The sequence below is a fragment of the Marmota flaviventris genome, chromosome 3, assembly GCF_047511675.1.
Source record: "Marmota flaviventris isolate mMarFla1 chromosome 3, mMarFla1.hap1, whole genome shotgun sequence".
NCBI classification, from domain to species: Eukaryota; Metazoa; Chordata; class Mammalia; order Rodentia; family Sciuridae; genus Marmota; species Marmota flaviventris.
The window spans coordinates 65,840,672-65,851,182 of NC_092500.1; the positions used below are offsets into that span (position 1 = coordinate 65,840,672).

The 10,511-nt window shown below is 38.6% G+C and overlaps 1 protein-coding gene and 1 pseudogene across 1 annotated transcript; both read right to left on the reverse strand.

The window, feature by feature from the left end:
* Positions 1–243: 243 nt before the first annotated feature.
* Positions 244–4,314, reverse strand: LOC114104012 (thiol S-methyltransferase TMT1A). Its single transcript, XM_027949974.2, has 2 exons — positions 3,770–4,314; positions 244–1,605 (listed from the first exon to the last, which is right to left on the reverse strand). Exons 1-2 carry the CDS (start codon positions 4,265–4,267, stop codon positions 1,369–1,371), a joined length of 735 nt encoding a protein of 244 aa, XP_027805775.1. The 5' UTR covers positions 4,268–4,314; the 3' UTR covers positions 244–1,368.
* Positions 4,315–8,453: 4,139 nt separating this feature from the next.
* On the reverse strand, positions 8,454–9,979 carry LOC114104004 (elongation factor 1-alpha 1 pseudogene; annotated as a pseudogene).
* Between the last annotated feature and the right edge of the window lie 532 nt (positions 9,980–10,511).

Sequence of the window (10,511 nt, forward strand, 5' to 3'; positions counted from 1 at the left end):
CCACCTCACTTGCACAGGAATCCTTTTCCTGTTCAAGAGGCAGAACAGTGCATTTCACTAATGGGATCTTTCTCTGGACACGACCCTTTCAAAGCCCACTCTGATCGTTGCAAGATTGCTATTCCTCAGATCCACTAGCCGTGTTTCCACTTACCCAGCTGTAGAAAGAAAATTCCAGAAGTTCAAGTACTTCGTTTGCGACAATGAAGACCTCTTAGAGACATGAAGAAAAATGAAACCAAGTTGGCAAGGAGATCATCTCTCTTTTATTATTATTTTTAAAAAGAATGTGAATTTATTAGTTGATTTGGTATTTAAAATAGTACTTTTGCAAAATCATTTCAAAAAGCACAAATTTATTAAAATACATACAAACTGTTGCTGAACATCCTATGAAATCCTCTGACTAACCAACCTAACACTTGTTTTCAAAGCACTTGTGACCATTTTCATGGCTCCTATAGGTGCAGAGAACAAAGAAATCATCTTGGATGGAGTAGATTTTGATCAGAATAATCAAAGAAATGCTTGCCTTCTTATTTATAGACTCACGGATTGATTGATTTTTAGGGGTCTTATGGAGTCTACTAATTCTGCAAGTTTTCCTATTTGCAGTTTCTTTCCTTGCCTGTAATCATCTATTCAGCAAACTATGTGCTGGATTATAAGGATAATGATCCCCAGAACCCAAACTCCCTCATCTAGTTTTATGTTTATACTAATGTGTGAAGTGTAATCTTAAGAAATGAGGACTGGAATGCAGGAAAACAAACTTTGGTAGAACACTGGATAAAAGAAAGCTGGAAAAAGCTACTTGTGATTCAAACCAGTGATATTGAGAAGAACAAACAGGTTTCTCTTTCTTTTACAGAATGTCTGGGTTATTTGTACTTGGATTTTCAGTTAGCTCATATTTCTTTGTTCAGTTTGTGAATTGCTAATGTCTTTTCACTGCTCCCTGTTGGAAGTTGTGTTTTGAAGTAATTTAACTGCTTCTTAGCACCAAGCTCTGCCAAAAGGAGTGAAATGAAAATATGTGGATAACAATTTAAAGAAGACAACTGGAAAAAATTTCCAAATCCCTGAAGAAAATAAGCTTTGGACATCATTGGCCTCAATTATGTAAGCCCCCCCACAGCGCCCCCCTCCCCTGTTTACTTTGAAGGGAGAGTTCCAAGTTTTTTGTTGTTGTTGTTGACTTTAATTCTTTGGGGAAACAATCAAAACTAGCTAAATAGGGTATAATAGAAACTTATAAGGATGAATTTGATTTTACATAACATTAAGTGTCCCTTTTCCCAATTAGTATTTTAAATGAAAAACTGAAGTCTTAAATTGTTCTAGTCATTCAGCTACAGCCACCCCATGCTATTTCACAGCATACCCATAGACATGAGGGCGCACCAACACCCAGGACAGCGGGGCCTGTATGTGCTGCAGCTTCAGCTTAGAGAAGCTGGCGCGCTCCAGGGCCTTCCAGCTCTCTCTGGTCAGGTAGCATCCATCAAACACAAGGTACCAAGCAGGCTCCACGACCTGTTGCCAGAAGTAATTCCAGGTTGAATGCTTGTCTGCCACATGTTCTATGAAAAAGAAAGCCCCTCCCTGGGAAAGGAAAAAAATAATAATTTAAAAACTTTTGGTTAAGGGAAAACAAATTTATAATATGATTGAAGTTTCAGATTTCATGGCCTTAGTAGCCATCTTCATAAAATGTTATGGCTAAATTAAAACTTAATAAGACACTAGTTTGGACAACAATTTCATCTTCTGTCAATTGTTGCACAGAACTGCCAATCGAAAGCATGTAACATGTTTTCTGGCTGTAAAAGGAATGCCTGAAGGCCAAAACGTAAAACACGGACTGCATGTCACGTGCTGCTGCCCTTCATGTTTGCCATATTAACTCACTTAACAATGTTATTTGGTAAGTAGTAGTATCATCTCCATTTTTACCTCTGAGGAAAATGAGTCACAAAAACATAAGGGCTCTGGGGTTGTAGCTTAGTGGTAATGCACTTGCCTGGCACTGATTTCGATCCTCAGCACCACATAAAAAATAAATAAATAAAACAAAAGTTCTGTGTCCATCTTCAACTAACTAAATAAATAAAAGTAGCTTGCCCAAAGTGACACAGCTTGTAATTTTGAGAATCAGACTTTGATCCCACGCAGTCTGGCTTTAGAAGCTGGCAGTATTGCCTCAGCAACATGTTTATTCGAGGAAGTTTAGAAAATACAGAAAAGTGGTTGGGTGAGCATGTAATCCCTGCTGTTTGGGTGACCAGGATAGGAAGACTGCAAGTTCAAGGCTACCCTGAGCCAGTTAGAGAGAAAATGAAATAAAAATAATAACAAAATAAAAGGGGAATCAATAGAGCAGAGCAAGTGGATTGGGGGAGTGAGGGTAGAGAATAAGAGGAGGTACAGGGCAGTGAGATTGATCAATTATGTACATGTACAAATATGGCATAATATTCCCACTATTTTTTAAAACTTTAAAAATATTTTTTATTTATAGATGGACACAATGCCTTTATTCATTCATATATCCTTTGCTACAGTAGGCTTTTTGGCTTTACATTCTGTGTTAATTGCTTTTTCTCATTTGATAGTGGTTCACAGCATTTTTTCTTCATATTAGCTTAGACTTCTCTTCTTTTTTAAATAGATGCTCAGTATTATTTTACACTGTGATAATTTGCTTAAACAGCCTCCTTTCAGTGTATGCTTACTGTTATCATAAATACTACTATAATGGATATCCCTGCATATAGATAAGCTTTTGCAAATTTGTGGCTTAGGGTAAGTTCCTGTTGAATAACTGAGTATGTATACTTCAAGTTTTCATATTATTAAATGATCCTATTGAAGATTTTCCAGCAGCATGAAGTAGGGTCTAATTCCCCAAATCCAAAGCAACACATCAAACTGAGTAAAAAAGTCTTTGACTTATAACAGGTAAAAATGACATTTGAGGGGCTATAGCTCAGTGGTAGAGAACTTGCCTAATGTGTGAGGCACTGGGTTTGATCCTCAGCACCACATAAAAATGAATACATAAAATATTGCGTGCATCTACAAGTAAAAACATACTTTTTAAAAAAATGATATTTAAACTGGGCACAGTGGCACACGCTGTAATCCCAGCAGTTTGGGAGGCTGAGGCAGGAGGATCGAGAGTTCAAAGCCAGCCTCAGCAAAAGTGAGGCACTATGCAACTCAGTGAGTCCCCTATCTCTAAATAAAATACAAAGTAGGGCTGGGGATGTGACTCAGTGATTGAGGGGCCCTGAGTTGAATCCCTGGTACTCTGCTCCCCCAAAATGATATCTCACTTTAGTAAGCTGTTTAAATTAATTTGAGCATTTTGATCCTGTAACTGGCTATTATAATTTATATTTCTGCTCATTGCTCATTTCTCTCTCCTTTCTACAATTAAATAAACATACTGATTTTATTGATTAGTAATGTCTTTTAACATAATGGAAATTAATCCTTTTTCTATCCTCTTGGCAAATACTTTTTTCCAGTTTGTGTTTATATTTGAAATTTGTATATAAGACCTTTTTCTCTGTAGCAGTTTTAGAATTATTTTTCATATTTAGATTTATAAATTCTTCCCTTTATAGTTTTTAAGATTTAAAGAATTCAAACATGTCTTCTCTAGTAGTTTACTCATTACATTAGAATCCACCTGAAGTTAATAGGGCTGCCCTTAGGGATTAGGATACTACCAACTCGTCCTTCTCTCCTCCCCATCACTCACCGGCCTCAGCACTCTGCACACCTCACGGAGCATCTGTTCCTGGTTCTCCACGGAGCACAGAACCAAGGTGCAGACCACCACATCCACAGAACTGTCAGCCACCTGGTGCATGTTCTCCCCAGCAGCCACCAAGAAGCGCTCGAACTGCAGGTGTCTGTTCTCTGCAATGCTCTTGAATAAGAACTTCTCAAAGTTGGGGTTGGGATCAACACAGGTCACTCTGCATCCAGGTGGATAGAACTTGAAGTTGGTCCCAGTGCCGCACCCTACCTCTAGCAGGGAGAGCTTCCCGGAGGGGCCTGCAAAGTCCTGCAGATTGCTGAAGAGCTCCTGCTTCTTGCCTGCCATCTGTTTATTGTACATCACACAGAACCTTACCAAGAAGTAGGGAAACCATTTTTTGCATATCCAGCCCCATAAGCCGAGAAAGTTAAGCAAGTACATGGGAAGCGACAGGATTCGGACGGCCAGCTGGAGGATAAAGACGGTGAACGCCATCTTTCAGGAGAAAGAGAAAGCAGTGCAACAGTTGGAGACTGGACTCCTTTAATTACAGGAGGCGGGTTCCTGGCCATGGTCCAGAGCCAATCAGCTGCAGAGGAGGAACTGGCTTTTCTGGAAAAATGCAGCTCAAGTCAAAACAAGATCTAGAGGCCCTTTTTGCTGAATGTGCACAGAAGTTGACTCATAGCTGAGTTTTTCAGAAGTAGAATGAGAATGTTCCCATCTTTTCTGCAGAAGGAAAATTGATTACAATCCTGTGTTCCAAATATATTCCTGCTTCCCCTTCTCTGGGTTGGAGACTCCTGCTAGTGTGTTGCAAGTGTACTTTCACCCCACCCTGGTGCTCCAAAGTCCTTTACAAAGAAAAGAAAACACAATCTGTTGGTGGAGCCTGGTATAAGCACAACAAAAGAATACTGCCATTCCCCCTTCCTCCTCCCCTCCACCCCCAAAACACTTTTTTTGTTTGGCTTAGGTTTTGATTTTGTGTTTTCTGTTTTGTTTTTGTTTTGTTTTTCCCCCAGTGAACCCAACTAAGTGTTTTCCTTTTTTTTTTTTGGGGGGGGGGTTGTTTGTTTGTTTGATTTTGGGATACAGATCTCACTATTTTGCCAAGGCTATCCTCAAATTTACCTCCTCCTGCCTCTGCCTTCAGGTTAGCTGTCCTCAAACTGCCTCCTCCTTCAGGTTAGCTAGAACTATAGGTATGAACCAGCATGCCCCATCTTTAAGCCCTATTTTTGAAAAGGACTTGAGAAAACATGCTTGCCTGGTCAGTCAACAAGAATTCTCCATTTTATATTCTGGGTTGAGGCTCTAAGATGTTAATAAATTAACTCAGTAGTAGAATTATTGTTAAGTTATAGCTTTGGGCTGCCCAAATTTTGAAAGACAAGTGTCAAGTCTTCCAATTGTGCTTGACTACTGCATTATTCTACTAATTTAGATAAAAATAGTCTTCTGAATGTTCATGTTTGGGAGCCTGTAGGATTTAGAAAATGATTGTAGGCAACAATATTAAGAAAGCCTGGGGCTGGGGCTGTAGCTCAGTGAGAAAGTGCTTGCCTCTTATGTGTGGGGCACTGGGTTCGATCTTCAGCACCACATAAAAATAAATAAAGATACTCTGTGTTCATCTACAACTAAATAAATATTTTTTTAAAAAGCCTGGACTTAGGGTGATTATGGAACATAGAAATTTAAAAAAATAATGATAACATTTACTTTTTAAAATTGGGTGATGGGACTGTTTGTTTGTATTGTTATACCCTATACATACTTTACAAATACTGTATCTATTCCATTTTTAAAATGTTTTTAGAGATGAAATTGATAACCAATAAACTACCTATTTACCTTGTTCATGTTGAATAGTTTGGACATAGTATATACCTTTGACATCGTCATTTCAATCAGCATGAAGAAATGTGGGCTGGGGAGGTAGCCCAGTGGTAGAGCTCTTGCCCAGCATGCAGAGGCCCTGGGTTCCATCCCCAGCAATGGGGCATTGAATGGTAGGGGAGAGGTGAAAGAACATCACCCCCAAGCTTGCTCCAGTTCCTTTGTGATCCCTCCCTCCTGCCTTCCTCATTCCAAGGCAATCATGTACTGTTTTATATCACTAGCAATTAACTTACATTTTCTACAATCTTAAGTGAATCATATAATATGTGGTTTTTTTGGTTTGTTTCACTTCTATCACTGAATATAATTATTTTGAGCATTATACCAGTTGTTGTGTATGTTCATAGATTTCCATAAAGCTATAAATGTAGCTGCCACTTTGTAAAACCTTGGAGCACATTTTCAAGATTGCTTCAGTCTCTTTTCCCAGATTACACTACATCTGACAGGGAGTGAAAATCCAGAATATATAAGGAGCTGCAGAAACTTGACAGCAAAGATATGACCAAGCAAAATACATGAGTAAATAAAAATGGGCAATAGATCTATGTAGAATTTGCTCCAGAGAAGACATACAAATGACCAACAGACATTAAAAAGTGCTCAACCTCAACAATCATCAGAATGCAAATCAAATCCATATAAATAAGTTATCACCTCATTTCAGTAAGAATGATTACTATCAAAAAGACTAAGGATAACAAGTGCTGGCAAGGATTTAGAGAAAAGATTACTCTTGCATGTTATTGGCAGAATGTAATTTCATACTGCCATGATGGGAAATGGTATGGAAGTTTCTTAAAAAATTAAAAATAGAGGGGCTGGGGCTGTAGCTCAGTGGTAGAACATTAGCCTAGCATGTGTGAGGCACTGGGTTCAATCATCTGCACCACATAAAAATAAATAAATAAATAAAATAAAGGTTCATCTACAACTAAAAAAATACATATTAAAAAAATAGAGGGGTTTTCGCTCAGAGGAGGAGCACTTGCCTAGCATGCATGAGGCACTGGGTTCGATACTCAGCACCACATTAAAAAAAAAAATGTAAAATAAAGATATTGTGTTTACCTACAACTAAAAAGTAAATAAATAAAAAATAGAGGGGCAGGGGTTGTTCTCAGTGGTAGAGCGTTCACTAGCACGTGCGAGGCGCGCTGTGTTTGATTCTCAGCACCACTTAAAAATAAATAAAGTTGGGGCTGGGGTTGTGGCTCAGAGGTAGAACCCTTGCCTACCATGCGTGGGGCATTGGGTTCGATCCTTAGCACCAAATAAAAAATAAAATAAAGATATTGTGTTCACTATAACTAAAAAATAAATATTTTTAAAAATAAGCCTTTAAAAAAATAAATAAATAGAGTTATTGTGTCCTACTACAACTAAAAAAAAAAAAATTAAAAATAGAGCTGGGTGTGTTCATGCATGCCTATAATTCCAGCATCTTGGAAGCTGAGGTAGGAGGATTGCAACTTCAAACCAGCCTCAGCAAAAGAGAGTCACTAAGCAACTCAATGAGAGCCTGTATCTTAAAAAAAATAAATACAAAGTAGGGCTCGGGATGTGGCTCAGTTGTCAGCTGTCCCTGAGTTCAATCCCCAGTACCAAAGAGAATAAAGGAAAAATAAATTAAAAATAGACCTATCACTTCTCAATATGCAACCAAAGGAAGTGAAATCATATGTTGATGAGATAAATACACTCCAGTGTTTATTGCAGCATTATTCACAATAGCCATGAAATGGGAACAACCTGAATGTCCATCAACTAATAAATGGGTAAAGAAAATCAGCCATAAAAAGAAGGAAATCCTGCCATTTGTGACAATACAGATTGGAGACAACTAGGTTAAGTGAAGTAAGTTGGACCCAGAAAGAAGAGCACTATGTGATCTCCTATATAAAATGTAAAAAAGTTGATAGAAATTGGGAATATAATGGTGGTTACCAGAGGCTGAAGAGAATTTGAGGGCAGTATGGAAGGAGGGAGGTGGATCAATGAGTACTGTTTCAGTTAGATAGGAAGAAGTTCCAGTGTGCTATTTATTGCACCATTGGGTAACTAACTATAGATAGCAGTTGTTTACTATATAACTCAAAAAGCTAGAATTAAGAATTTTGTATATTTTCAGCATGAAGAAATGATAAATGTTTGAGAAGATAGATCTTTTCAACCTGCCTGGGTACAGTGATACCTGGATGTAATTCCAGCTCATTAGGAGGCTGAGGCAGGAGAATGGCAAGTTTGAGGCCAGCCATGTGTCACATGGTATGCTATTAATCTATGCAATATTGTGGCTCTATGTATCAGTTAAAATTTAAATCATTTTTTTCATAAGTAACAGCCTTTAATATTACATGATTTGGTCCTCTAAAGTAAATTACATAGTTATTTTTCTACCCTGACCAAGTGTTGTAATCAATACACTCTTCCCAGATATTCACTTAGTACTTGAAGATCCCTCCCAGTTTCCCTTAACTAAATTCCCAACCAGAAAACTTAATCATACTTATAAAGTTAACAGATTCTCAACACCACAAATAGGTTGAGGAACTCTTGCCTAACATTTGTATGAGTTCATGTTGACCAAAGAAGACACAGGTTTCTCATTAAACTTATTGTTTTAATGGGTCTCAAAATTCTGTGACAGATTTTTGGTCAAGTTGTTTCCATAAAAAATGCTGATTTTAAAAACTAATAACTTAAAACTGCCACACACACAAAAACAAAATGGTCCACAAAACATTTTCCTTTCCTTCTGAAGGTTTTACAATGCTTTGTTATCATTAACCAGTCTTTTACTATTAAACTTAAATGGCCAATTGAGACAAACAGTTCTGAGACCGTTCTTCCACCACTGATTAAGACTGGGGTGGCAGGTATTAGGGGTAATATTCATTTAGCCTTCTGAGCTTTCTGGGCAGACTTGGTGACCTTGCCAGCTCCAACAGACTTCTTGTCCACTGCTTTGATGACACCCACAGCAACTGTCTGCCTCATATCACGAACAGCAAAACGACCCAGAGGAGGATAGTCAGAGAAGCTCTCAACACACATGGGCTTTCCTAGAACTATATCAACGATGGCAGCATCAGCAGATTTCAAGAATTTAGGGCCATCTTCCAGCTTCTTATCAGAAAGGCGATCAATCTTTTCTTTCAACTCGGCAAACTTGCAAGCAATGTGAGCTGTGTGACAATCCAGTACAGGAGCATAGCCAGCACTGATTTGGCCTGGATGGTTCAGGATAATCACCTGAGCAGGGAAACCAGCTACTTCCATTGGTGGGTCCTTTTTGCTGTCACCACCAATATTGCCACGTCAAACATCTTTGACAGACACGTTCTTGACCTTGAAGCCCAACATTGTCTCCAGGAAGAGCTTCACTCAGAGTTCATGGTGCATTTCAACAGACTTTACTTCAGCTGTGACATTGACTGGAGCAAAGGTGACCACCATGCCAGGCTTGAGAACACCAGTCTCCACTTGGCCCACAGGGACAGTACCAATACCACCAATTTTGTAGACATCCTAGAGGGGCTGACGCAAAGGCTTTTCAGTTGGACGAATTGGCGACAGGATGCAATCTAAAGCTTCAAGCAATGTGGTTCCACTGGCACTGCCATCTTTACGGGTGACTTTTCATCCCTTGAACCAAGGCATATTAGCACTTGGCTCCAACATGTTGTCACCATTCCAATCAGAAATTGGCACAAATGCTACTGTGTCAGGGTTGTAGCCAATTTTCTTAATGTAGGTGCTGACTTCCTTGATAATTTCCTCATATCTCTTCTGATTGTAGGGTGGCTCAGTGGAATCCATTTTGTTAACACCAACGATTAATTGTTTCACACCCAGTGTGTAGGCCAGAAGGGCATGCTCACGGGACTGCCCATTCTTGGAGATACCAGCTTCAAACTCACTAACACCAGCAGCAAAAATCAGGACAGCACAGTCAGCCTGAGATGTGCCTGTAATCGTGTTTTTGATAAAGCCTCTGTATCCTGGGGCATCAATGATAGTCACATAATACTTGCTGGTCTCAAATTTCCACAGGGAGATGTCAATGGTGATACCACCCTCATGTTCAGCTTTCAATTTATCCAAGACCCAGGCATACTTGAAGGAGCCCTTTCCCATCTCAGCAGCTTCCTTCTCAAATTTTCAATGGTTCTTTTGTCGATCCCACCACATTTGTAGATCAGATGGCCAGTAGTGGTGAATTTGCCTGAATCTACATGTCCAGTGACAATGATGTTGATGTGAGTCTTTTCCTTTCCCATTTTGGCTTTGATTTAGCGGTGGTTTTCACGACACCTATGTTCTGGTAGCAAACCCGTGCAAAAAAGCAAAATTTAAATAATTTTTAAAAGAAGTTAAATTAGTGGTATACATTCTTTCCTTCAAAAACACAAGGTTTACATGGTTTTATGAGGAAATTTTAGGAAACTGTCATTTAACAGGTAATCACTTTCTTTTTTAAATATTTCTAGAAGGTAGAAAAGTAGGAGATTAATTAGTCCCTCTTAGAAAGCTAGTATTACCTTAATATGGTTCAGACAAAAACAATATTAAAAAATTATAGATTAAGCTCAATTATGAATAAAGAGGAAAAGATCATAAATAAATGGCATCAATGCAGAAGTATGGTTTAAATGTATTTTACCCCAAGAATGCCAAAATGCTTCTATATTCAAAAAATTTTCAGTGTACTACACCACATTTACAGATTCCATGAAGAAAGGCACTGGACCACTTCATCGGGTGAAGAAGATAAAAGTCAACACACTCATGATAAGTTCTTCATGCTTATGGTAACCTTGTACTTCTGTCT